Source organism: Anser brachyrhynchus, assembly GCF_964034855.1.
Source record: "Anser brachyrhynchus genome assembly, chromosome: 25".
Classification (NCBI taxonomy): Eukaryota; Metazoa; Chordata; class Aves; order Anseriformes; family Anatidae; genus Anser; species Anser brachyrhynchus.
This window is the reverse complement of record NC_137718.1, coordinates 3,169,377-3,196,972: the sequence shown is the minus strand read 5'-3', so window position 1 is coordinate 3,196,972 and position 27,596 is coordinate 3,169,377. Positions and strand designations below refer to the sequence as shown.

At 48.7% G+C, this 27,596-nt stretch overlaps 2 protein-coding genes across 11 annotated transcripts in view; one reads left to right on the top strand and one right to left on the bottom strand.

The window, feature by feature from the left end:
- Positions 1–27,596, bottom strand: part of OAF (out at first homolog) — a 201,174-nt gene that overhangs the window by 39,626 nt on the left and 133,952 nt on the right. The window lies entirely within an intron of this gene.
- TRIM29 (tripartite motif containing 29) lies at positions 541–26,186 on the top strand. 10 transcript variants are annotated; one of them, XM_080567479.1, is made up of 10 exons: positions 541–648; positions 726–1,752; positions 9,188–9,283; positions 10,552–10,785; positions 11,185–11,383; positions 15,023–15,106; positions 18,254–18,313; positions 19,528–19,629; positions 20,742–20,818; positions 23,826–26,186. In XM_080567479.1, the coding sequence occupies exons 2-10, from the start codon at positions 895–897 to the stop codon at positions 23,886–23,888; spliced, it is 1,773 nt and encodes a 590-aa protein (XP_080423605.1). In that variant the 5' UTR covers positions 541–648; positions 726–894; the 3' UTR covers positions 23,889–26,186. The 10 variants fall into 10 exon arrangements, with proteins under 10 accessions (XP_080423605.1, XP_080423612.1, XP_080423607.1 ...); XM_080567480.1 differs by having other exon boundaries at positions 594–653; XM_080567481.1 differs by having other exon boundaries at positions 576–1,752; positions 19,531–19,629.

Here is a 27,596-nt window from a genome sequence, read left to right as displayed (position 1 = left end):
CTTGAACCCGTATTTTACTGAGAGCAGGCAATGAAATAGGCAGTGGGGGTTATTCTATTAGTCACCTAAGTGGGGATCACATGGCCTGTGGGAAAACAGGACTCTGGTTGAGTTTTATTTTGGGTCTGCTATGTTCCTCTAATACACGGGTTGGCTCTTTCCAGGTCCAGATGGATGGACCTTGCACAAACCCAACATCAAAATCAAAATAAAGGTAAGAGGGGTCTTTTAAACCCAGTATTATCCATGTCTCCCCTCCCTCTCCCAGTGAATACGGTAAGCCCTGGGGGGAAACCCGTTTAAGAATGCTTTATTCTAGGCGTTCATTTTAATTACAACCATAATTATTTTTGTGCATGTGTATGACCCAGTTAACAAACCCATCCTCGGCATCTCATGGTCTCTCCGACCCTGCCCATCTCTGCAAGGAGGTAACCTCAGCTCCTGGCAACAACGAGCAAAATTATTTTTGAAACAAGCGGTAGAACTGGTTGCTACATCTTAATGAAAATGACTTTTTTTTTTTTTTTTTCCAAGCATTTCTATGTATATAAACAGCCCTTCCTCCCAAACCTGGTTAGACAAGAATGTTCCTGGGTGTGGACCGCCTTGTATAATTAACTGCACAGCTGTAGCTTCTGATCCCTGGTAACGTCTGTTTCTTCCTTTCTTTCTCCCTGCCTCTACCTAGCATAATCCGGGCGTCCTTCTCCTCCTCCTTGCAGGAGCTCCAGGTGCGTCACTCGGGCAGAAACTTCCCTGCATTCCACCGTCATTCCTTGCTGAGACGACCGCGGGCAGGCACGCGGACGGAGCCGCTTCCTAAAGGGCTGGGAGACGGGAACTGGAGAAGGGGCCGAGCAGCAAAGCCAACCAATTCGCCCTGTTTAGACGATGGAAACGGGGAGCGCAGCAAGGACAAATGGTACCACCGGCAAGCCAGAGGATGTGAAGAGCCCGTCCGCCCCCAAAAAAGATGAAGAAGTGAAGAAGACCACGAACCCTGGCGGAGGGGAGAAGGAGCCAATGAAGGGCACTGGCAGTACTTTGGAGACGGGGCAAATCAAGAGCTCCCTCTTCTCTGGGAGTGACTGGAAGAGGCCCATCATTCAGTTTGTGGAGTCGTCCGATGAGAAGAGATCGACCTACTTCAGCATGGACTCGGCAGACTCAAAGAAGATGCAGTACGGCAGCGGACAGATAGGAGACATGAGGAGACCCCCCCTCTCCTTTGCAGATAAAGGCGACCTCAGGAAGTCCCTCTTCACCTTGGATTCCAAAAAGAGCTTCCTGCCTAACGAAGGGGAAGGGAGGAAGCCGCTGTTCTCCGGCGGGCAGATGGGGGACATGAAGAAGTCCTCCCTGCCTCTGGTGGAGACCGGGGACCTGAGAAGATCCACCTTCAACAAGGTGCCCGACAGAGCAGCCGGGTCGCGGCCCAGGGTGAAGCTGGAGGATGTGCTGTGCGATTCCTGCATCGACAACAAGCAAAAGGCCGTGAAGTCCTGCTTGGTGTGCCAGGCTTCCTTCTGCGAGCTGCACCTCAAGCCCCACCTGGAGGGAGCAGCTTTCCGGGACCACCAGCTCCTGGACCCCATCAGGGACTTTGAAGCAAGAAAATGCCCTGTGCATGGGAAGACCATGGAGCTGTTCTGTCAGACAGACCAGATGTGCATCTGCTACCTCTGCATGTTCCAGGAGCACAAGAACCACAGCACGGTGACGGTGGAGATTGAGAAAGCGGGTAAAGAGGTAATGCTCTTTTTATTGCGTGTTCCCATCGGCCTTTCCAACGGGTCTCAGTGTTACACCACGGCTTTTGTTCTCGAGCCTACAGTCTCCCAAAATCATGGTTCAGTGTAATTCTGGGATGGAAGGGTGGTGGATGGGAAGAGTTTGGTGGAGAACTGATGTTGCATAGGTTCTGCTGCAATGGGACTGTCATTCCCCTAAGACTGGATCCAGCAGCATAGCCGTGGGGCTGTGCAGCAGGTCGTTAGGTGGATTAGAGAACCTGGTTTCCACCCAGTTTCCAAAACTCTGCCTGAGGTTTTGACAGTGTTTGTGTAGCGTGGCCCCCAGCCAGCAAGGTGGGCATTGCTCAGGTTCAGGACCCCCAGAGCTCGGCGGTGTGATCAGTGGCAGCTCCGGTTTGCAGTTACTGCAGAAAATTGCAATCTCAGCTTCTTGGAGCGAGCTCCTGCTTTCTTGTTTGTCTTTTCTGTTATGGAGATAATGATGTTGGGCCCCACCTACGGGAAGAGCCTTTTGAAGCTTAGATGAAGAAAAAAACCTGGTGCAAACACAGAGCATTTTAATTTTCCCTGAAGTGTTACTACAATAGGTTCAGAAGATGGACATCTAAAGGGATGGGACTGGTATGGGAACCAGTGCTAGCTAATGAGAAGTCTCCCACCTTTGTTTGCCTAAAGTCCCATGCTGTTTGCTTTCTGGGTGGATGTAAGATTATTCCACTAGCTTCCGTAAAGATCAGGGTCTCACCACATTCGGTGCTGCACGCATCTGTAGTAAAAGCATGTCCTGGCCTGGAGACCTTCTGATCTCTCCAGACAGGACAGAAGAGATTACAGAAAGGAGCCCAATGAAACGGTAACATAAAACAATTTGCCTAGAGTCACACAGGCAGCCCATGACAGGAACTGGAAGGGCACTGAGACCTGCTAAATCCCAGTCTTAATCACAGCCCAGGCAAGAGCTCTGATGTGGTGAACAGGCACATACAAGTACCTGCTCTTGGAGATTCTGGAGCTACCCTGAACTCAGAGGAAAAATTTAACTCTACAGTGCTAGGAAGATTTAACTCATGAGGCTGGGCTGGAGGAGCACCTTTTTAAGAGCTCTTCTCTGTCTTCCTGTGCACAACTTTTGGTCTGTTCTTGCACTGCCATCTCCACCTTGTAGCCTTATTGAAACCACACAAGGCTTCTTCCATGTCTCAGACAGCCTCTCTTCAAGACATTCCTGCAGAGGTTGCTAGCCTGCTGTTTGTTTTGTGATTGCTTGTTCTTGTGTTTTGATGTCAGCTCTGAAATACTCCACAGTGTATGCCTTACTTTCATAAAGCTGTGCCTAGTGTCTGCAAGGTTGTCCAATTCCTCTTGGCCCTTTCCTTTGAGAAGAGGGTAACAGCTCCTCCCTTGAGGAACCAAAGCTGGCCAGAGCCTTCTCCCTGTGTTTGGGTGGACCTACAACACCTTGCTTGTGAACAGGGAAACAGATCTGGGCAGAGGAACCTTCACTGACATTTAAATGGTGTTTGATTTCTCTCTCGGAGTATTTGTGCTACTCTCGCTAGGTCCACGCCTGTCCTGTGCTGATTCTGCTGCTGCTAAGCCTAGGGGATTTAGGGCTTTATCTATGAATCATAGACATGTGCAAGGAGTTGTGATCGTGTTGTAACCTGAACGAGCATTCACTCAGACAAAAGCAATTCACAGGATAGCTGTTGCTTACAAATGTTTATTCCCAGCCCTGATGTATTCACCCTTGGTGAAGAATACAGCTCAGCAAGAACCACAAAGAGGAATGGGCATTTCCAAGTCCCTTGTGTGCACCACCTATTCCTTTTCAAGTCTTGCAAATCAGCTGAGCCAGAACGCGACCACAAATTGGAAGAGTGGCAAAGCGTGCCTGGTGCTGCTGCCTTTGTGGAAAGAAAAAGCACAAACCCCACACCAGGTCAACCCCATCCCTGCTCCGTTTGCACAGCTTGGCACTCAAGCAGCTCTAGGGGAGCTTTGCTGTCTCTATACTTGCTAGATGTGCCACTCGATTGGTGGCCAGAATAGAGCTCTATCCTTCTTCTCAGTGTTGGCTGTCAAGGAGCACCTGGTCTATCTGCAAGGATCTCCCAGTCCCTGGCCATACTGTGATGCCACACCAGGAGGGGATTCCTGCAGGACTGGGGGATTTCCATGCTGTGATGCTTTTAAACCTGACAGTTAGCCTGGGTGCTTGGCAATTTGGTTGCAGAAGTGTCATGTAATATGTTATATTGTGCTCCTATTCCTTCCATATTGCTGAATTAATGTATATTACAGTGTCTTTCATGAATTTATCCCTGCTACAAGCCTGTAGGAAAGACATATAAATACTACTGCATTGCACTGTTGGGTTTGCCCCACAATGCAGACAGACAGCACAGCTTAAGAGGAGAGGAATGCAAACAAGCCAGCATGCAGTCACCCGCTGGTTAGGGCATTTAGGCAGGCAGTGCAAAGCCTCGGATCTCTGTCTGCAGAGGGGGAGCACAGCAGCACCCCCCACCAGAGGGTGAGAGCCTCTCCTGCCCTTCCTGGCGTGGTGCTGAGGGGATAAGAGAGAAAGGCACAAAGGGTCAGACAGAGACAACTGGGCACAGAGGATGGAGATGTATTTTCTGCTTTTCTATCCAGTGGTATTTGTTATTTTACCCAGAAAGACTTCAGTGCCTTCCCCAGATCCACTTTGCATTTATTTCCAGCTACAGATTTAAAGAGTAATGACCCCCAGAATCAGCACAAGAAACAACCACGAAAAAAAAAATAAAAATCCTTGAGGCTGGGTAATAACCACACTCTACTGAGAAGTGAGAATTGTCAACAGCAGCTTGTACACTCAGATAAACCCCTCTGGCCAGCTTGATTTACCAGCAGAACTGGAGCCCCCCCTCTCAGACAGCATCCTTCATTTTGGAAGGGGATCCTTCATTCAAAACCTGTTTTACAGGCCTGTTCTCAGAAGGAGACAACTCCACGTATGCCTGCCAGCCACAGGGCTGCAAATAACCTGGCGTTACTATCCATCGCCAGCCTCGCTACTCAGCGTGTCAGGTCAGATCTAGCGAAAACCACTTTGATTATTTTTTTTTCCTTTAATTCTTTACCTTTAAAGAAAAGTTCACACTGCGCAGCAGGTTTGAAGAGGCAGCAGAGAACCGCTGGGCAGGAACGGGAGCTGGGTGTTCCTGGGTGCAACGGAGCCACTTGTAAAAGGGGAGCCAACTTGTTAAAGGGGAGCTTTCACCGGCTGAGGGAGGCTTTGAAGGCAACCATACACAGAGATGGTGCAGAGGGGTTTCCATCTGGGCCTTCTCAGCATTGTTCAGGCTGAGTACAGAGCAAACGGGAGCGTGCTGATGTGTGGAAGGATTTTTGACCTTTCCCACCGATGGGAACGATTTCCCACTAGGGCATGGTGTGGCCACGAGACCTTATCTACACCAGCTGTGGCTGCTCTGCGGACACAGCTGAAAATAAATGCTCTTCCCACAGCAGTGCAGCTACCTGTGCACCGTTCTGCCTGGCCTGGGCGAGTAGACCTGCTGAAAAATGTGATTTACGGTAGCTTTGCCCAGTTGTCTGCATTCTGCATTAGTGCCTCTACAGTGGGGGCAGAACACAGGGAAAATCCACAAGCCTGTAGGTAAGGAATCCTCCACCTCCTTCGAACTGTGTCTTTTACAGTCTCAAATATGATGCTTACCAGTGGCATTTTTGTAGGGTGCTGCAGAGTCTGCAGAAGTCGTAGCCCACCGTCACCTGCCTCTGCTTAACCCAAGCTTAGACTGAGAAACCTATGGCAAAACCAGCAGAAATCACCTCAAACAAGCCATTTACTAAGTTCTCAGCCATGTCATTTCCAATATAAGCCCTGTACTGGGATAACTAGTTTAAACACTTCTTCCCTAGCTTCATTATTGCATTTGGCTGTTGCTGTCGGGTAATTACCATAGCTCTCCCAGGCTGGTGACACAGGGGTGTTTCCTGATTCAGGGACTGGGTTCCCAGAGCATTAAGACATGATGATGCTTGTAGTGCTGCCTTGCAAAAATGAGTTGCATCATGATGCAAGAGTCATAATCTCACATCTCCAGGTCCTTTAGCGCAAGGGCTGGGTTCAGCTGTGGATGTTTAGGTGTACATTCTGAACTTTCACTTAGGCCTCATGACTCTCCTAATTAATTTAGGCTGTAGCAGAGGATCCTCTCTTAGCTCAAAGTCTCTCAGTGCCAGCATTTCTCAGCTTGCTATAGTCAAAACTAATGGTCTTAACATGTATTTTCTAGATCTTTTTCTCTGCTATTTTTATTTCTGCACTGTAGTGACCCCTCCAAAGATGGGTGCAGCTCCTATATAATATTTCACTAGGAACTTCTAAACCTGAGTCTCACACAATGGATTTGGCAGTGGGGTGGGGAGGTGTAGGGGGGGATTGGGGACTATTGACCCTAGAAAATCTGAGAGATATGAAGGAAGCCAGAAGAGAAGTTTCTTTATGGGGGATGAAGCTGAGAAGACCCTACTGTAAATGTACCACAGGATACATGTGGATAGCTAAATCAATCTGTCATCCAGCCTTAGATCAAACAGGGCCTAAAATCATTATGAAATCAACATTGCTGAATGCCTTAGGTTGTCTCTCCTTACCAAATCTGCCTCCTTGTGCTCATGCCACCAGTTCCTGTACTAGTCCATAGTCTCCCTGGACCTCTTCTGTTTTTGTAATTTTGGTAAGAGTAGTTCTTGTGTTTCGACCATCATTCAATGGAGAGCCTCCCTTCATCTCCCCTGCCTTGCCTGGTATCTGTACTAGTATTTCCTTTTGCCCTCATTATGGGTGTTTTAACCCAAGCTGAACTTGGATGACTGTGAGATTTGCATTCTGGCTATTGGAACTATCTCTGTAATTTCCATTTGCAAATCATAATTCTTACTTTAAATTGTAGTGTGGGGCTGATCTTAAATAGTTGTTACATCCCATCCCAGAGGCACCCAAACTACCTTTCTGGGTGAAGGGATATTATAACTCCAACAAGCTGTTAAGAGTTAGCTACCACTTTTGAGCAAGTAATAGTTTGCAAAATTCCTTTGAGACCCGTCTTAATTAAAAAGTACCGTAAAAGTATAATATTGCTATCACCACCTTACAGCCAGCATCTGGAAAATTTTCCAGTGACCTTTCCTTTCAAATTCGTTGTGATTAGGAATGTCGATGTGGCTGTGAAATGTCTGCCCTTCTCAAAAGAAAACTTCAGTCCCTCTCTATTTGATTTCACTCACATTTTTTGTTATGAGAACATCCTGAGAGTTAGGGATGAGGAGGGGAACAAATCCTCCCACTGCTCAGGAGACTTCTTTTTACTTTGCAAACAATGAATGTAATCTGGATGTAGCTCTGTGGCTCAAGGGAAGAAGTCGCATTGTAAGATCTCAGATTGGTTACTGGAGTGGGATGGATATCTGGATCTGAAGTGCTTTTATCTCATTGCATTTCCCTGCCATGCAGAGATGCTTGCACATCTTTTTGTCTTGCTGCAGTGACATGAGAATGAACACAAGCTTGCATTCCTTCAAGTCACTGTCTTGAAAATGTGAAGAGTACAGGGTCACGCTCATGCCATTACTTTCTTGATAAGTAGTAGAGCAAATTTTCTTATCTCGATACCCATATGGCTCTCTTATGAACCTGTACGATGAAACCCTTCCATGTCTGCCCCAAATCCCTGTAGAATATGAGCTCATGGCTGCATGCAGTTGGCTATTGTAGGCTGTCAAGTTGTGTGGTCTCCTAACTCTCCACAAAGAAGGACAACTACAATGACAGTGTAAGGATGCAGCTCTCCTGGCACTGAGATACCTTTGAGTACATTTACCCTTTTTGTTTGCCCTTTCTGCTCTTTTATAGGGCAATAAAACCACCATCAAATTGTTTTCCCTCTATAAATAGAGATTTTCTAAATTGGAACAGCTAGAGAGAATGGCTCTCAGCTGCAGCTGTGCTTGATTCAAGCTCAAGAGGATGTTCAGACACCGGGGTGATTGGCACCAAGACAAGAGCCTTGATGGGCTGATTTCCCTGGCCTGGGCTGGCTGACACTGCATTGCCTGTTCCTCGCGGCATGATGCTCCTTTCTACTCCTTGAATGAAGGACTGAAAACTTTTTAACTCCCACCCCTGAGGGCAAACATGATCAGGAGAGGAGACCTGGGTTTTCATGTCGTATTATGTTCCTGGATCGGTGGCAAAGCAGTGAGAACTACGCCTTGTGCTTTAACAGCAGAGAGACACCACCGTGTTAGCCGCTGGGTTTATCCACCTCTCATCTCCCCTGCCTTAACTTTTGGCCTAATATAAGTGCTTTTGGGTAACGCAGCCATTTACCGAAGGATCTCACAGGTACCGTGGGTTTTCAGAGACTTTCTGATACACCACAGCTCCGTTGTGGAACACACAGTTCCTCAAGAGCTCCGGGGATAAGCGCACCACAGGCAGATTGCCCGTAGTTACACTCGTGCTGCGACCAACCAACCACACATGAAACACAGAAAGATCTCAAGACGCATAAACAAAGGCTCTGTCATGATCTGCCGGGCAGGGAGGTGGTGAAAAGCAGCGATGGAGGGAAGGGCTGCCGGAGGTAACGGCGCGAGGCTGAGCTCGGCAGCCGGGGGCTGATCCGGAGGTGCACGGCAGCATCCTGCACCAGGGCACGGCCGTCCTGGGCTCCAGCTCCACGAACCCTCTCCCATGTCTGGGCCGTGCTTCCCTGGGAAGGCAGTGCAAAACAAAATGCAAATGAACCCCAGTGAAGTTGCTGATCTAAGCCAAGCATGGTTGACTACGCCTCTTCCCCCCTTCCTTTTGTGTTTTTTTATATATATATATATATTTTTTTTCCAAGCATTCCCCAGCTTCATCATAACATGAAAGCTCTCAATTCAGAGCAAATTAATCCACAATCCTGTCTAAACAGAATTCCTGCCGGAGGCATCGTCCTCTTGTTGCAACACTCGTCAAACGTCATTCCGTAATTACATGAAAACTGTTATTGCTGCAGAGGCACACCCTGGGATGGGCCCTTCGCTGCACACACAGCTGAATTTTGAAACAGGCCTCTTCCCCCTCCAGCTAATGACTCTAACGTGATTAAAAGCAGCACCATGACAGTAGCCGGGTTGGTGGGTGCTTCTGCTGCTGACTTTGCTGAGGGCGCTGAATCTCTTGACCCAGGCAGAAGCTCTGGGATGGTGTCCACAGTCAGCTCCTCGTCTCCGTTTCGAGCAGTGCCAGGAACCCACACCTCCCAGCTGCTGCTGCTCAGGGCCGGGTGCTCAGCGGAAGCACAGCACCCCTTAGAAGCAGGCCACCCTCTGCCCCCGCTCATGACACTCCCTTCTTCTCGCAGGCTGAGCTTTCACTGCAGAAAGAGCAACTGCAGCTGAAGATCATCGAGGTAGAAGATGAAATGGACAAGTGGCAGAAGGAGAGGGACCGCATCAAGGTGCGTATGGGATATTAGGTTCATGTCGCCATTTCTCCCATCTCTTTGCTTTCTTCTCCCCTCTCTCTGCTCTTCCTTTCCTCAATTTCTCTGACATACCCAGCTCTTACTCCTTTCCTCACCTAGTCCCTACCTCGTCACTCTCCCAAACTCACTCATGCCAAGTCTTGGAAACAACAGCTCCTGCTGAGCTCATCCTGCAACACACCCTGCAGGAGACCAAGAGGCGGCAGCACAGCCTCCTTACAAAGTGACCCGGGACACATCCCTGCTTGGGTTCCCACACCTCTCCCATCACCAGGAGCCAGGCTGATTTGGAAACAAAGGTGTGCTGCTTCTTTCCCGCTAGTTCACCTACAAAAATAAACTCCAGAAGGGCTCCAGGTTGCCCAGGCAGAGATAAGGCAACAAAAAATGATGCAGTTACACCAGCATTTGTCTTGTTTATAATGGAATAGCTCATTTCCGTACTGACGGAGGGCTTCTTTATAATCCTTTCAACCACACGAAGGCTTAGAATATAGTAATGGTGTTTTTCTTTTTCATTTACACCCTAACTGAATAGAGCAGTGAAAACACTATTTGGAGACACCCCAGAGAATTTGCATAATATTAATAGGCAAAGCCGTTCTTCTCCCTTTTATGTGGTGCACACACACTGGCTTGCCAGTTCTGCTTTTCGTCTGCTTTATTATTATTATTATTACTACTACTATTATTATTATGGGAAATATGACCTAGAAATTTTAGCTCTGAATATAGTTACATCCACAGTCACTCCGAGGAATGTTTCAGAGGGACGTGGAGATCAGGTTTGTATAAAGTGCTTTGGCGCTTTTCATCCATTGGAATGGAAGGAAATTTCATCCTTAAATCCTTGAGGAGCCAGAGCCATGATTTAGAAGGTTGAACAGTTGTTTTTTACATATAAACATACATATATACACATATTTTTTTACACCTAAGAGTGCAGTTCATGAATTGAAGAGATACACTCTTATAATGACGAGGACAGCATGCACTGCAGATTATATATATACGCAATTATTGCAAGAATTAATATTGCTTATTTCAGCACTGCTTTCTGGTGTAAGTCTTGCATACCCAGAGTCTACATATTCACTGTCTCAGTGCTGAGAATGCCAGGACACGTCCCCCTTTGCATCCCCCCGTTAGCAAGTGACTCCCTGGGAAGTTTCATGTCTCATTTCTCTTGCCCTCTCCCATGTCTCTTCTGCTGCCTCCTTCTCCGCCCCTTCCCCCTGCAGAACTACACCACCAACGAGAAAGCCACAGTAGACCAGCATTTCAAAGAGCTGATCCGTGACCTGGAGAGGCAGAGGGATGAAGTGAAGGCTGCCCTGGACCAGAGGGAAAAGATTGCATCAGAGAACGTGAAGGAGATTGTGGATGAGCTGGAAGAGAGGGCGAAGCTGCTGCGGGAGGACAAGGAGAACAGGGAGCAGATCCACCAGATCAGTGACTCCGTGCTCTTCCTCCAGGTCAGAAAGATCTCATTTGCCTTTCCTTTTCCCATGAGGGCGGGATTTGTCCCAAAGACAAAGCCCCATTTGGTGTAAGAAGCATTAGTCTTCTCCAGTTCAGTGCCCACGGATGTCAGGAACTGGCCCTGACATTTCAAGCATGTCTGCTCTGGTAGGTGAGGAATGAACTTAGAGGCATGCCAACGCCTCATATTTCTTCTCATATTTCTTTGTCTTTTTCCTTTTATTTATTTATATTTTTTTTGTGGCTAAAGCTGAGAGTCAAAGCATTTAACTGCTCCACCCCCAGTCTTCACTATTCTCCTTTGCACTTCATATTATTTGGAGCCAGTCCCAGGATCTAGCCTCTCCATACCTTGTATTCCTCAGTAACACCTCTTCCCTTATTTTTGGCAGGAGTTTGGGGCTTTGATGCGGAATTACGTCCCCCCTCCATCCCTCCCGACATACAGCGTGCTGCTCGAAGGGGAGAGCATGAGCCCATCGATGGGGCTGCTCAGAGATGACCTCCTCAACGTCTGCATGAGGCACGTGGAGAAGATCTGCAAGGCAGACCTGGGCCGCAACTTCATCGAGAGGAACCACATGGAGAACGGTAAAGCATCCAAAGTATCTGAGACTGCCCCATCCCTCCCCAGGCAGAGCCATAGGTAGAGATGGAGCCAGCTATCCCGCCAGGGAGTTAAAGCGTCTCATGTGTAGGGGACCAAAGGATCCCAACCAATATCAAGGCAATGCAGTAGCCCACTATATAAATACAGAAGGCAGGATTGATTTTATATATATATATATATATATATATATATATAAATTAAAAAAAAACTAAGAAGAAGTGCTTTGAGTTTTGCTGGCAGAAATATGAATGCCTCCACCATGGCATGAATTTATCCAGCATGGCAATTCCAAAATCCTGTAATTAAGGCTATTCATCTGCCTTGGTTAGCATGTTTGCTGTGCTGCTATCACATAGCATCTTACAACAGAAACTTTCAGCCTGAAACATGAAATGTCCCACAAGCACCTGTCACTGAAAGTCTCGTAACAGTTTTTCCAGGTAAAAAGGTCTCCAATTTGGTTAAGCCAGGCATTGAAGAGGCAGAGCTCTCTGATCACGGCTCTGCAGGTCCCACTGGGCAGAGCTTTGCTTCCTACAAACACAGGGTGCCCAACGGTTCCTGCATCTCATCAGTGTTTAGGGCTGAGTAATCTTTCTTATGTAAATAGAGAGGGCAGGGTCAATACCACAACACTGCAAGGAATTTTCTGAGTCTTTGAACCCACTTTCTTTCTGTCTCTTCCAGTTAGTTCTGCCTCTTCCAGTTAGCTCTGCAGAGAGGACTTGTGTGGCACAAAGCTCCCACATAGGATAGAAGGACAGAGCACCAGACCAGGACCCCACAACCACAGTTCACTTCCCAGCTGTCCCACAAATGGCCTTTGTAACCTTGGGCAAGTTACTTAACCCCATTAAATGACCTCTTGCACTAAGAATAATAGGGATGGAAATAAAGCCTTATCTCACCGGGCTGCTATGAGGATATAGTCTATTAATAATTGTGGAACCTCAGATAGCAGAGCAATAAAGGTCAAGAAGCTGGATAGGTAACTTGAGGGTAAATTGCACCCTGCTGTCCAGATGTGACTCAAAAAGATGCAAGAATAGCCTTCAAGTCCATTTTATACTGCACAAGCAGCCGAGGAACTCTGCTGCAAACCTGTGAGATCACTGTTATTTCATTCAGATTCACAGCACTCATTAAACTTTCCTCTCCTATTAATACAGCAATTAATACAGCACATTTTTCCTGGGCAACGGTCATGCAAATCTCTCCAACTTCCAGAAAAGGCAGACGCACATTATGAGATAGTACAATAAATGAGGAGGGGAAGAAATAACCGAGGAAAAGGAAAAGAAAAAAAAAAAAGAAAAAAAAAAACCACTATGAAATAGATGCACACAGGTCAGAACAACATAGGACCCATTACTGGAGAACAAACAACATTTTTCAGAGCCTGAGTTCTGTGAACCAGCCTGTCTGACATTCACAATTTATAGCAGTAGGAATGAAGGTGACATGGCCCAGAGTACATGTGAAAGCGTAATGAAAATCACAGGTATTCATCAGGCAACAGCGTGCTGCCTTCCTACGGTATGGAGAGAAAGAGCGAGTCCCTGGCCCCAAGGAGCCTGCACTGCAAACAGCTCATTAACATTTATCTAACACCAACATTTTCCATTAGACATTAATTAGATTGACAAGATATTTTTGGTCCAGAGGACCAATGTTTGAGAAAAGTCAGGAATCCCATTCAAAGTGCTGAGGTTGCTTAGCTAGAGCCAGCTTTTTACAGGCCCATACCCTTAAGCAGGAGCAGAAACTGAACATCACTTCTCTTCCAACATTTACTACTGCAGCATGCGTGGTCAGATTCTTAACACTTTATGTGCTAAGGTTTGCTGAGAAATTTGGCCTTAACTTAATACACGTAGATGGAAGAAAATGATCCAAAAATCATTTTTGTACATTCTTCTTTCTTCTCCTTTGTTCACTGGGACTTTTGCAGAATTTCCAAACCCCCTAACTACACACAGCACTTCTGAAGTTTAGATGAGTGGGGCAACAGCACGTTGCAGTCAAAGACTTTTGCTAATCCTGAAGCAAATACACTTTACTTGGCCATTTGTACAACCCAAGAGCGTGCATATGTTCAGTTCCAGCAGCTCTAGATAAAGGCTGGCTACCTCCTGATCAGTTGATCACTTTTAATTAGGTTCCCCTCCATGTTACTGATGCTGAAATCCTCAACGGCACTTGAAATCCGTGGGAATCAAGTGCCAAAGCACTTCTGAGCAGGGCAACACTTAACCACTGCCAGAAACCTGGGCGCTTTCAGAAACTTTATGGGGGATTTAATGGACACAGCTTGGAGTCTGCCTAATGAGAAGAACAGTGGCATCCACTCAGCTGGGAAATGTTATTTAAGGTGTAGCTCCAAAACTTTGCAGCTCTCCGTTTTTCAAACCACAGTTACACTTGAAAGAGGACAGCACTCTGCATCTAGTGACTGTAAGGAAATAACTCCACAATTACTTAATGGATTTAATTAACTCAGACTCCCCCTGAGTCACTGCAACAAATTCATTTGCAACCAGCTTGATCTTCTAGTGTAAAAAATTTCCCAGGAAGAAATATTATATTAATGGAATGAAACCTGCTTAATAGCAGACTCCAAAGGGAATCCACTTTCTTTTAGTTGTCATAACAGGTACCTACTTAGTAGTGTGGCAAGGAGGCAAATAATCAGAGAGCATCCAGGGAGTTTAAATAACACAGAAATAAATTGCAGAAATAACATAAAAGTTTGTGCAGTGACTTAAGATTCAAACAATGGAACTATCTAAATGTGGGAACCAAATTTACAGAGAACTTCCAGAGAACAATAGGTTTATAGAAGACTTAAGGCTTTAATATATATATATGTGTGTGTGTATATGTATTTATTTATTTATTTTTTCTGAGCAAGTGAACTGATAGAGCATCATTTCTTGCGGATCATTCTCAGAAAACCAAAACCAGGCTGTGTAAATGCAAAAGGCAAAAGGGTAGGATTCGTTCACTTTGAATGAAGCTCGAACCAAACATCCTTGTCCAAAAGCCCAGGAAGCTGGAGCTGTTTGCAGCCCAGGTTTAGCATCTTTAAAAATCGGACAACCCAACCCACTGAGCCCTCCCAGCACTCCGATTTTCTCGAGCCTTGCACTACTTGCAGTTCCAGACGGGCTGGTTGAGAGCCAGCTCCGTGCACAGGCTGAGCACACGAAAGCAGCCAAACCCAAACCAGCGCCTTTGAAGTGGGATCCAATTTTAGCCACGGAGCAGTCCTTTGGTCGGAAAACGCCTCAACCCTGGAGTGTCCCTGTGGATGCTCAGCAGATAGCGTATCTCTGCGGAAGGGCTGTTCCTCAGCTCCTCACGCTTCAGCTGTGCTAAACGTCTTTCATCCCAGAATTTTGGGCTCATTTTATCCCAGCTCATTCTGGGGCCACTCGACCTTGCAGCCAGAAAGTCCTAGGGCAGAGTTACAAGGATAGAATTACAAGGGTAGAGCAATTGGTTTTCAAAGGGCACCACCACCTCTCCCTGCGTGCCCAAGGAGGCAGTTCCAGCCTGTTGTCCCCTTCCCCTCCTCCTGTCCCTCACAAGGCCACTCAGCTCCTGCTCTGCTCCCGCAGGCGACCACCGGTTCATGATGAACAACTACGAGTGGAACCAGCCCGACAACTTGAAGAGATTTTCCATGTTCCTGTCTCCCAAAGGTAAGGCAGCCCAATGGTGACCGGCTTTCTTCCATGCTCAGCATAGGAAAGGAATTTCATTAGTGATTTTTCCCCAAATTTACTTTCCTTCACTTATTTCAATGCAGTCCCTCCGGACTGGACTGAGATTGGTCCCCCTGCGTTTGTTTATGCCAGGTCTTCCCTCCAGCTTACAAAGCTTTGAGCAGTTTTTGCCTTTCCATCTCAAACAAGGCAGCAAAGGCTCTTAGCTCCATGGAGGAGAGCTGGAGCAACTGAACTCCTTCAAGAGGGAAGGTTGTGAAGATAGGGGAGTTTTAACACGCGTTATCAGGACGAAGTAAGCGTTAACCTCCACCAGAAGCTTACCCCTGTGTGCTATTAAATGGGAAAGCTACACCAGGCTTGATCTGAGTTCGGGTTTTACTTTCACCAGAAAACGTTTTTATTTTTTTTTTCCTGGCAGGGGAAGGATGCAAGAAGTGAGTAATGTGCCTTAAAAAAGCAGCAGGTTGGGGTTCTTTTCTGAGTTCTTACACTGACAACAAGAGCCCTTGAGATTTGCTTATGGCCCCACTGTTGTTTGAATGCTCCTGGATGAGCAAATGCCTGTTTTCAACACATTCAGTTGTAAAATGGCAGCTGTCTACTTCCAAATTAGCATCAGGACCTCCAGAGTGAGAAGCACAGAGTGATACAGCCCTAGGCAAAGCAGCGCCTGTATTAACAGAATCACAGAATTGAAGGGGTTGGAAGGGACCTCGAAAGATCATCGGGTCCAACCCCCCTGCCAAAGCAGGTTCCTTAGAGCAGGCTGCCCAGGTAAGAGCAGGCTGCCCAGGTTAACAACAGAGCAGAAAGCACAGCACGAAATCAGCGACCAAATTTCCCCCGGTTCCTGGCGAGCGAGGCCCTACCTGGGTTTGCCAGGTGTCTGCGGCTGCTGCTCTGAACAACCAGATCGTGGCAGGGCGAACCGAAATGCCTGCAGTTAGTGGTGGCACCCCCCTGAAAGCACACGTGGCACATGATATAGCCTGTGGCAGCCATAGGGTTTCGTGGGGACAGCCCCGATCCCAACACTGAGCCCTTTGTCTGCATTTTCCCTCTGCCCTTCTCCTCTGTTAGCAGCCCACGGCTGGCAGCTTGCGGGCAGCCCTGCCTGGCGCCATGGGGACAGGGAGCAGATCCCAGTTCAGTTAGCAAGGACTGCGCCCTGCTGGCCCACAACGTCTGCCTCAGAGGCTGCCAAGGCCATTTTGCATGTGGAGGGTTTGGTTATGAGGGAACCCATCTCCAGACTCTGCCTGGATGGTTACAGCTGCTGCCTGCCCCAGCTTCTGCTGAGCAGAGCTGCCGATGCTGGGGGAGACCAGTCCGAGCCCCGCATCCTACAGCATCTTCAGCCTTAAGGGATGATTGAATCACCAAGGACTGCTGGATATGGGGTTTATTATTTTGTGTTGTTACCAGAGCCAGTGAAGCCACTTGCTGGATGCAGTCAGCTGCAGAGGTGCGCGAGCGCTGCACACTGGCTAGGAGCTCCGTGACCCATCGCTTCCTGCAATGGGCTTTTGAATATACAAATGCTGGGGGAGCACTTGTTCCACCCACACACCTACATCGTCCTGAGAGCAGACACGTTTTGCTTCCCAGAGCTGCTTGTTCTCTATTTGTTACCGACCAAGTTACTTCACCCAAAAAACGAAGCATGTGATTGCACACAAAGTCCCTCCCTGCTGAAATGGGGACTGAGCAGGGCTGGGTTCTCCACCAGGGTGAGGGTGCAAAAATGATCCCTTATGGGAAAACTGTGATAGAAAGGAACCAGCTGCTGCAACCACACTGATGGGGACTTTGGCAACAGAATGAGTCAGTAGGCAAAACAGGAGACATGACCCACTTAAGCTTGTATGCTGGCTAGCAAAGGATTATCTGATGAATAATGCACTACAGCCATAATCATTTAACCCTCTAGGGCTTTCTGTCCTCCAGCAGTGTGTCATGTGGAAGTCCAGAAATGCTTTTGATTGCATCTTTTCTAAGGAATTCCATAAAATTGAAGGGGGAAAAAAAAAAAAAAAAAGAGGGCCCCCTCCACCCTTTGTATTGCATAATGTGCACAGAATCCTTGAATATCTCGTGATGGTTTTCTAACACACCCTTTTGCTTGCTGGGTTGGATCAGTACAAGTCCTGCCGTAGGCCACAGCAGCACGCCTGCTTGCTGCACTGAGGAATGCTACCCAAGCAGAGCTCGGTGCTAATTGCAGTGGCCCACACTAAGAAACTGCTTGACCCTGTAGGTCTTTACGCCCTGCTTAAATTTAAGGAGCCTTCCGCTGCTCTTGTCGTTAAAGACGGTATCACAGAGCACCCATCTGCAGGGGTGACACAATGAGGCAGAGGGGAGACATAAAGGGCTTCAAATACTGCCTACAATTTGGGGAACAAACTGCTCGACACTCCTTTCTGTCCTCTTCTGGTGAGCTTTCTTCTCCTGACATTGCAAACATTTTGGCCAAAGCCAGAGGACGGTTGGAAAGATCATCTCGTGCCTTTGCAGGTCTTTGAATAGGCAGAAGGGACTCGGTGCACAGAAAGGGAGAGGTAACTGCTTAAACAGAAACGCTGCTGAACTAGAAACGCAGACCACAGGATGGCAGCAAAACAGCTCACAGCATTCATCACGTTTTTTGCTCCTCTGGGAGTCTGATGTCTCACAAGAGGGGTACGGCAGCACTAGGCTGCATCACGGCGCGCAGCCCTCGTGAACCCCTGCAGCACATGCCTGTCTCGCTGCCCGAGACGCCGTGCACGTGAGCAAGAAACGTTCCTCTGCTGGTGCCTCTCGTGCTCTAAATCCAAGCCTCTGCCTGCAGGTCTCTTTGCGAAATAGTCACGTCGAGTAGGCAAACCGAAGTTGGCAATTTAATGTGGCTAAAGACAGCTCTGCAGCACTGAGAATTTCGTTCTGTGAGTGGTGCAAAGTCTGTTCAGCAGCGCTAGAACGCAGAGAAAAGCTCAGGCTTTCCTCCCTGAACCCGGGCTTCTGCTTTGGGGCTGCTTCCAAAATGGTGGGGACTGTTTCATAGAGCAACGCCAGGCACGGGCCTTGGAGCCAGCTCATCAGGAGCCAACTGCTGAACTGGATGCTCTTGTTTTACAGCCAGTTTCAACCCACGATCATGGGAATTTTCCTCCTTCCAAGCGACTGAGGAAACACTTGGTACGGGTAATTCCGCCTTCAGTTTGAAAGGATCTAACCCCCCGTGCCACAGCTTTCCAGCTGTCTAACCGACCTCTGCTTCCCCTCTCAGCTGTCCTGTCACTGTCCCACAAAGCCATCTGGGGTCAGCAGCGCTGCCTGCGCACACCCAACGCCCAGGTCCCGCTGCCCTAGGCACTGCCCCGTGTAGGAGGGGCGGGTAGCTCTGGTCCTCATTGTTTGAGCAGTGGAAAGAAGACGGAAAACAGTTTGTAAAGACCCTGAGATACCTAACCAGCTGCGACAGGAATGCCGACACCAACTTGTCTGAGACAAGCTGCGGAGCTGGGGGCAGGAGCAGGAGCTGACTGCGGTTCCCCCCAGGCAGTTTAAGAAGCACAAGGCTGCTCTTCTCCCTCTCACATACACCTTTCACGTAGCTCATAAGCTCTCAGAGATGTGGCCTGCCCCCTGTTCACAGCCTGCACAGCATCAGCACGATGGGGAGGGGATGTTCAGTGGTAGCGTGGTGCGGAGCAGCAGCAGCGAGTCGTGCCTTCTCTGCCCAGCTCCCCACCTTCCTTTTTCTCTCCTGTCTTTTCTTACTCTGCTCGTTCACGCTCAGGGTCCTGCCTGCCTTCATTCGCTGGCAGCCCACGAGCATCCGTGGCCACTCGGCCCGAGCCGGGGCAGCTCTCGTGACTCACGGCCACAGCTGAGCCCTCCCTGCTCTCCGTGCCACAGGCAGGGCTCTCTCCCTCTCATCGCCTCTGCTCTCAGATTCATTTTGGCAGCCAGGGCCTGACCCCAAGTTGGCCAGGAGAGGAAGCCTTGCTTTAATTTCACTGGGCTTTGAATAAGGCTCAAGTGCTCGGAGGCAAGGGAGCTTTGGCAGCCGTGTAGTTTGGCCTCGCTATCCCAGTTTCTGGAGATGCAATTTCCCTGCAAGGAAGCTCTTCGGTCACACCTGCACTCTGGGTCTCACGAGAGAAAGGCTTTTCCCTCCCTGCCCAGAGCACTGGGACCTTTTCACACACACACACACACCATGTACACCGGGACCCCACCACTCTCATCTGCTTTTTCTTAAGGAAAAGAACAGGGACAAAGCTACCGGTTCCCATTTCCCCCCAGGCTGGCTGGAGGTAGTTTTACAGGGTGTGTTTTGAAGTGCTTAGGCTTCCCCAGTGCAGCACGCAGCACCGTGGAATAACGCAACCTCTTCTATCTTCCAGTAGGCAATGGCACTAAGCTGCCTTTTCAGTTCTCCTCGGTGGGACAGAATCCGCCCGGTGACTTCAGCAAACAGTCTGATGGGAGCCTCTTCACTAAGACCGGTACTAGGCATTTGGTTTTTCCCCTCCTTCCTCCTGCTCCTTGTTTAGGTGATAAGGCATTTCACCCTGTCCTTGCTCCCGCGAGGGGGCCTGGAGCAGTCCTGCAGCTGGCCCACCTCTCCTGCCCGGGCTGTCAGTCTCAGATACGTGCCCATGTTCAGATGAACACCTCACAGCCCTGAACCAGGGCAAAAGGACTTTACTAAAGTGTGGTTATATCTAGGGAATAGTTGGAGGGGTTTTTAATTTTGTTTGTAAGGCATAGAGATGAGAATTTAGATGATTTTAGACTCACGGAAACCAGGGAGAGAGGGATACTAGGAGATGAGATTAATTTCCTTTACCCCCTAGCTTCATCAGTGTTAGAAAACAGCTATTATCCTAAAATAATAACAGCCATGGAGCACAACCTTTAAAAAAACTATGTGCTTGCTGCCAATTCCCCTTCATCTGAACCAGAGGCCCCCATCCACTGCCTCCTAATCCTCTTTTCACACTGCCAACTAGTTCAAGGGCAACAAAGGTTGAGCCCAAGAGCATCAGCACCTGCCAAGCAGAGTCAGGCCCGATTAATTTGCGGCTGGGAGGTGGTGGGGAAAGCCCAAAGCCCATCACCCGGCAGTGCTGCAGCGGGTTGTGATGCAGCAGGGCTGCTATCAGTCCTGAATCAGAGCTGAGCTGGTGCAGGAGGAGGGGGTTAGGGCTTATCACACTGCCAGAGGTACTGTCATTAATTTCTGACATGAAACCCAGGCCGCGGCTCTTTGCACTAATTAAATAGCCCATAGTGTTCTTCGCAGCAGTCAGAATGCTTAGTTCAGGACTTGGCCTAAATTTAATTGGACTGATTGCATTCCACCTCCCTGCATTCCTCAGACATTTTAATTAGACAGACCTTCTTCACTCCCTTCTCCCAACTGGCTGGGCGGTGGAACAGGCACCTGTCCGATGGCTGTTGTGTCCTACCCCAGAAACGGCTGCATTTCCATGTTAAGCAGTGCAATACTAATTACGTGGCACGTCCAGTCCTGCTGCTTGCCTTGATGCTTGCGAGGGGAGACGGGGATGGTGTCAGGGACTGACCTGTAACAGGCTCTTTTCTGTTGTCACAGCTTATCCCTCAATAGTGAGACATCAGTCTGCAAAGGTGACGCCACAGACGTGGAAATCCTCCAAGCAGTCTGTATTGGTAAGAAACATACGCTTGGTGTGAAAGCATGTGCACAGCTTCAGCAAGAGAAATATCTGTCCTCAGGATACCTGAGGCTCCAGGGACCAGGGCTGGGGTCCTTTGGAAATGGGAAAGTAGAAGCTTCAGGTCAGCAGCTTCTGCTATTTTTCCTGTGGTTAACTGCATCCAGAGAGGGATACAGATTAATCCCCTTGCCACCACAGCTCTGGGTTGTAGGAATAATCAATACCTCAAAATGACATTTTGAAAGGATTTTGCCCTGGTCTAGAATTTGATCCCGGCTTCCAAAAGCTCTACAAATATTACAGCAGGCATGTTGGGATCTGTAGAACTTCTCCTCCCTGCGTGGATGTTGTGTACTCTTAGTGGTCTGCGACATCTCGAAAACACAAATTGTGTAACGCCGCAGATAACCATATAAAAGGATCATACTAATTACATCCCACAGCGAGCTGACAATATCAAAGATGAGAGGTCAGACAGTGATGATAAATCGCCAGAACATTTATAAATCACTCATTTTCCACTGCTACCACAAAACATGTAACAGTACACTTCTAGGGCCAGAAGACGGTAGTATTTTAGGTCCTACATTCTTACATGTACACAGTTAACAAATAATCAATGCACAACCACATAAGTTCATCCACTTGTTCGTAACATCCCTTTGCACCGTGATGCATTAAGATCTTGCATGATCTGAATTAAGATGATCAAGATTTTGCTCCCATCTCCACAGCTGAGATCTATTTTTTGAATTCTAGTTATACATTTGTGAAAGATTATTTACTGCTCCCTGGAAGTAGGACCCGTAAGAAGGAGAGGGTCAAGAATCGATGGCATTCTCACGCTGAAGGAAGAAAACAGAGGAAATACACAGCAGTTAGCAAGTGGCTGCTCAAGGACTGCAGCTATATGTCTGCTAAATTTAAAAGGCCCCTCCAGCAGATGAATGCCAGCGACAGGGATGTTCCTGGGCAGACTGGAGCATGTTCAGAAAATCCAGCCGTGAGTCTTTGAGTGTGTGACAGCAAAGCATGTCTCCTAGGAACAGCAGTTTGTTGCAGCATCTTCTCCGTCTTGTGTTTGCTCGCCACCTTTGTAAATGATCCACTGCTTCGTGATGTGTGTGCCCAGATGGAGACCCCACCCTGTGATTTTAGACATAAGCCTGTCCTCCCTAAGGGAAATCTGGTCAGGAAAGACAAGTTTCTATTACCATTGGGCTCTGGTGGCTGTGAGTATGGTCTCCCTAGCAAAAATCTCCACGCTGCCTGGCAGTGAGCGTGCTGTGCTCTGTGAACACGACCCAAACTTGCCTTAACGCCCCCAGAGAAAGCCTGGCTAACTTCTCCACAACGTCACCGGCCTTTTTGTCTCTCTCATGCATACACTTGTAGTGGCTATTTTATTTTTATAGCCTCTATTCACCAGATATCCCTGAACCTAACAACTGAGTTGATAAATACAAGCATTAAAAAGTCCCAAAATAGAAATATACACTCCGGGCTGCAGGAGCTCTGCAGGAGCTTTTATGGTCTATTGGGCCAATAATCTAGCTTTAAAAATAGTCTTAAACATGTATTTAAGTAATACACACTCTAAAAGGTCTGTAAATATGATTTTTTACAAAGGACTGCGCTGTATAAGGAGGAATGTCTTTTTAGCCCACAGGGAGTTCTTTAAAATGAAGCCCCCACCTCCCTTCCATCTCTTAATTAGATTGGAAATTGAAACCATAAAATGAAAAGAATTTCACCAAAGTGGAGCGTTGAGCAGGAGGTATGGGGAGTGAGCACTGAGCTGCAGGGTGGGTTGGAGTTGCTCTGCCTGTGTCTCCAAGCTCCTGCCGTGCCCGACATTAACTGGTGCGCTGCACCCAGACATAGACACCTTCTGCACGTGAGATCCAGGAAGGAGATCAAACCTAAGACAGATCAGATGCTGCAAAACCGAGGTGCTTCCTGACTGCCTTGTCTACCCCTGGTGGAAGCATATCCTCATTTTCACGGATGCTTCAGGACATTTTGGGGCTCCTCAAGGGCAGTGTCCAAGGCAGCACGTTTCTGAGTTGCTTCCAGGAGGAGCAACAAGGGTTAATCCTCGAGTTTAAAGCACTGCAATGCAGGGGACAACAAAGACGACAGGAGGAATCGGTTGATTGCCCCAGTATTGGTGGATCCAGGCTAGAGATTTCACCTTGAACAGTGCAAACAACAAGCACTGTTAGCCAGTAAATGTTTTTTTTTGTGCTCTGCAATCATCCCCAGCCAACACTAGGCTGTACAACACACCTCTGCCACGTGTTGCTTATTTGTAATGGTGCAGATAAGCATGAAATTCCTGGGGTAGGTCCTGATGAGAAGAGAGACAACTAGGGACTGTGGTAAATAGAGCTGGAGAGACAGGAAAATGGCAATTCCTCTAGGCTCTGCCCTTTGCCTCCTCCGCTTATGCTTCTGTTTACACAAACATTTATACAGGGCCCTGCAACACGTGGAGGTGCAAATAAACAATACACCATTGTGTGAGAATTTCCATGCACAAGAATTCTGGCTCTCCAACCAGGGAGCACAAACAAACACCGTGCAAGCCGGTCCATCCCTCACATAACTGTGCACGGCGTTAAGTGTGAAAACTCCCCTGAGCTCTCAGGTTAGCGAGCAATTAAAAGACACTGTCAGAAGCATAAAATTAGAGGTGACATTCCTCTTCTCCCAGAAACCTCTCATCAAACCGTGAGTCACAGTCTGAGATTTTATATCATGCACAGACTCATTTGGCTTAGGAATGAAGTCTATGCAAAGCATATGTGCAAATCAAAGAGCAACACCATTTGCATTTGATCGCTCCAGCAGCGAGGTGAGGTGGTGCTCTCTGCAAGACGGAAGGCTGAAGGTGTTAAGATAGGAGTGTGTTAAGATGCATATGGTCGGGTGAAGTGTAGGCGGTCAGAAAAAAAGAAGGTAGGTCAAACTCACATGCCCCAAATTCTCCATTGCAGTCACATTACCGCCCCTTTTACGTCAACAAAGGCAATGGAGCCACCTCCAACGAGGCACCTTGATTCCTGAAGATTTAGGGAAGAGCTGGCAGCACTTGGAGTGAAGACTCAGCTGCGGATTTTCATGGATGTACCTGCTACTATATTAACCTTGCTGCTCTAATCTCTGCCAGGGAGAGGGAAGGTGCAGAAGGGAATAGCCTTTTACTAGAGGAAACACGGACTTTTTTTTCCAAATCACCTAATCGCCTTGAAAGCTCTGCAGGCCTTAACAACGTAACCCCATCCTCCGCTGCCACCTCCTCGTTCCCTCTCTGCCACCACCCTTCCCTTTGCCTCTGCAGAGCTGGCTGCTCTGCTTCTCCTGGGAAGCATGCATGCTTGGGTAGCACCCACCCCTTCCCCTCGCTCTGTTTTACCAGCTGCCCCGCTCTCCCCAGTGCTTGTACAGCTCTTAAGTCCTGGTGGAAGGTCCCAAGCTGGGGGTCTCAGGGGTCTTCCTGGAACGGAGAGCCCCCAGCCACCAGGAGCGGTGACAAGCTAAGCTCTTCCCCAGCCTCTCTGCCCCATCTTCAGCCCTGCCTCGGGTGGGATGCACAGCTCTCACTCGGAGCAGCGCCAGTGCCACCACCTGCCCGAGACCACCCCAGACCCCCCAGTTCCCTTGTGGTGGCACTTTACCCCCCCCAGGCCCTTTATCAGCTCAGCCCTGCTCCGGCTGGTTAGCAAAATCCAGCAACAGGACCTATTTCGAGCTGCTGTAGCCCTGGGCCAGCTACAGGTGGAGGGGCAGAGAGGCTTTCTATTCCATTAGAGTACCCCTCCAGCCACCTTTCAAATTAAAAAATAAAAAGAAAACCCATCCTACTAATAGAAGATTGATTAGGTGCCACAGGTGTTGGGCGGTTCTGTTTGTTTGTTTGTTTTAAATTCCCCTAAAACGAAATCGGTGGTTTAGGTACTTTTTTTTTTTTTTTTTTTCAGCAATGGGAATTAGTTTGCTGAGGACAGTCCTTTTTATTTGTCCCCCGGATAGATGAATCACGTCAGCACCCGGGCTGCAGAACAGCCAGAGCTGGTTAACCTTGCCGTGATCTCACTGAGATTATTTTCCTTGCCCTTGGACAAAGTCGAGAGGTTAGGTGCTGCGCAGCCCGCCGAGGGGAGCAGATGGCCCCTTGCAGGACCAGAGCCCTCCAGCGGTGCCACGCAGCTGCAGAGCAGAGAAACGAGACCTGACAGCTCCTTTGCATGGTTTGCTCTGTTCAAGTGGTTTTTGGAACGGCTTCTCCCCGCCTTTCCTACCCCAAATGCTTGCAACGCCTGGCTGAGAAAGGTCACACCCATTGCTCCCTGAAAATTACTTTCCTGCTAATCCCTGTGCAATGATGCTCACTGCTTTTTAATCCTTACACCTCAGACAAAACTTCTGAGGCTGGAAGCTGGTTGCTCCAGAATACTTGAAATGGCATTTATTTTATATTCTGTTTGGTTTTTTTTTGTTTGTTTTAAATGACCAGAGGGTAAGTGGGTAGCGTGGTGAGGAAGGACAGGAAGGAGAAACTGGGACAGGATAGGAGTTAGAGGAGAGGAAAGGAAAGGATAGAAGAGTTGCTAGGAAATGCACTGTGGGGCTTGAGTGAGTGAGTGTGAAAGGACAGAAGAAGCCCCCAACACACACCCCGAAATCTCACTGACTTTATTCTTTTTTTTTTTTTTTTATTTCCCCCCGAGCAGGCATCTTGCATTCACTTGGGTCACTTCCATTCCAGTGAAAGCTTCCACCTCCTTTCTCTTTCCCAAAATGCGGGCACGATCCCTCCTCCTCCCGAACCTGGATATTAACATACCCACCCCTCTTGCCTGCCCTAAACAAACTCTGCTGCAGCACCAGCTCACATCCGAGGTGCCCGGGGGTCCCTGGGACCACGACAGGGTGGAGGAACCGAGGGTCCCTTCCTCCCGCTGCCCCCTCCCCAGCCCCGATTCCTTCACCCTGTTCTCTCCCCTTCTCCTCCTCACTTCGAGGGCCTCGTTCAGATATCGCACACGTGGTAAAACCCGACACGAGCGGAGCTACTCCCCGTTCCCTCCCGGCTGGGTGTCCCCATCCTTCTCCCCACAGCCCTGCTGGTGTCCCCCCCAGGGGTGCTGGGGAGGGGGCACAGCTCCTGCCCCTGCTGTCCCTCGCTTCGAGGTGTGTTCTGCATGAACTCTTTTTATCGTGTTTGTCTCGATCAGCAAAGCAAGAGGAATTCCATCTCCTCAGACAGGACACGACTGCGCTGATGTAAACCAGGCCCTTCACGTGTGCAACACATACTGCAGAAATAAAGGAGAAAGCTCCATGTCTGACAAAAACCCCTGGGGACAACGTCTCTCTCTGTCTTTGGTGTTGGCATGCTTGTAACAGCCTCAATGAGTTTAAGTCGCTTCCAAATATTCTTTATAGGAGCAAGGGGGTTGAAAAAAAAAAAAAAAAAGAAAGAAAGAAAACAAACATTCTCCCAGTTTCCAGAGGCTTGGTTTTCACTGCTTTCTGGGTGTTTTGAGTCAGGGTCACATCAGTGAAAATGCCCAAATCCTTGAGGTCCGAACCAGGCTGGTGGACACGCTGCTAGTGCACCGCCCCGAGAGCAGCCTGCAGGTGCCCAGCTAGATCAGCTCCCACACACTGCTCCCACGTGAGTCCTTCCCTGCAGCAGGCATCTCTACAAGCCCTCAGCCTGTGGCTGCTCAGGGTTTTGGTGCCTCTCCCCCCCCAGCCTTGCCTGTTCCCACCAGAGGAAGGTGCTGGCTCACTTGTGCAGCCTGGTCTCTGCAAGGAGAGCTGCCGACCTCTGCCATTTCTGGTCCATGTGATGGTTTCTCTTGTCTATGAGCGAGAGGATAAATCCCCCGTGTGCTGCTAGATGCAGACTGTGTGCGTGAGTGTCTGTGGGGATGAGAAGAGCCAGGCAAGGTTTGCTCATTTACCTGAGACACTGAGGCAGACAGCTTCCAGAGGATGTCTGCAATATTCCTTCTCCCAGGCGCTGGGTACCAGCTGAATATTGCTGCCAGCCATTCCTGGACAGCGGGGGTACTGCGGATTCACTAGAGAAGCCAGTAAATCCTCCTTGTTTACCCCACATGGGAGTTAGCAGAGAACCGAGCTCAGCTCCTTCCCATCAATTCCATTCACTGCCTCCATTACTGTTATTACTGTGATTAAAAAGCAATCAAAGAGAAATCTTCTTCCTGTCCTAAAATTGCTGCGAACGTCTCGGTTCCACCACTTAAGCATGAGAAGAGCGAGTTTCGAGCACGCTCTGCACTCCCGGACTCCGTGATGCTGAGGAACGTACCGGAGGCAGCCCGCAGGACTGGCAGCGGGGCTGCAGCAATAAATCTCGTGGCAATGAACCCTAAGCAGGGGGAGGACGGGCAGGGAAGCCCTGGAGGCATCAGGAAGAGTTTCATAGCCTGGAAGCACGGGCTGAGCTCAGGGCTCCCTCTGCTCAGACCATCCTCAGCTTGGACCCAGGGCCAGCCGTCAGCTCGCCATCCCTAGGAGATCCCCAGATCAGCCAGCACGCAATAAATCGAGGTCTTCTCCCTCTTTCACCCCCAGTAATTTTGAGGTTTCCTGAAAATTCAGGCTTCTGGGTCCAGTTCCTTGGCTTTTTCTCCCCACAGGCTCTATTTGCAAATCCCCTTACCTGACAGATCTGCCCTCACACCCAGAGGAGATGTTGGAGGCTCTAAAATCCAGAAAAACTTGCTCCCCCG

Bases quoted from the DNA above. Each gene is read 5' to 3' on its own strand.
- TRIM29 (XM_080567479.1), top strand. From the start codon at position 895: ATGGAAACGGGGAGCGCAGCAAGGACAAATGGTACCACCGGCAAGCCA. The intron at 10,786-11,184 runs GTCAGAAAGATC...TATTTTTGGCAG, and splicing joins ACTCCGTGCTCTTCCTCCAG to GAGTTTGGGGCTTTGATGCG. The intron at 18,314-19,527 runs GTACGGGTAATT...TCTATCTTCCAG, and splicing joins AGCGACTGAGGAAACACTTG to TAGGCAATGGCACTAAGCTG.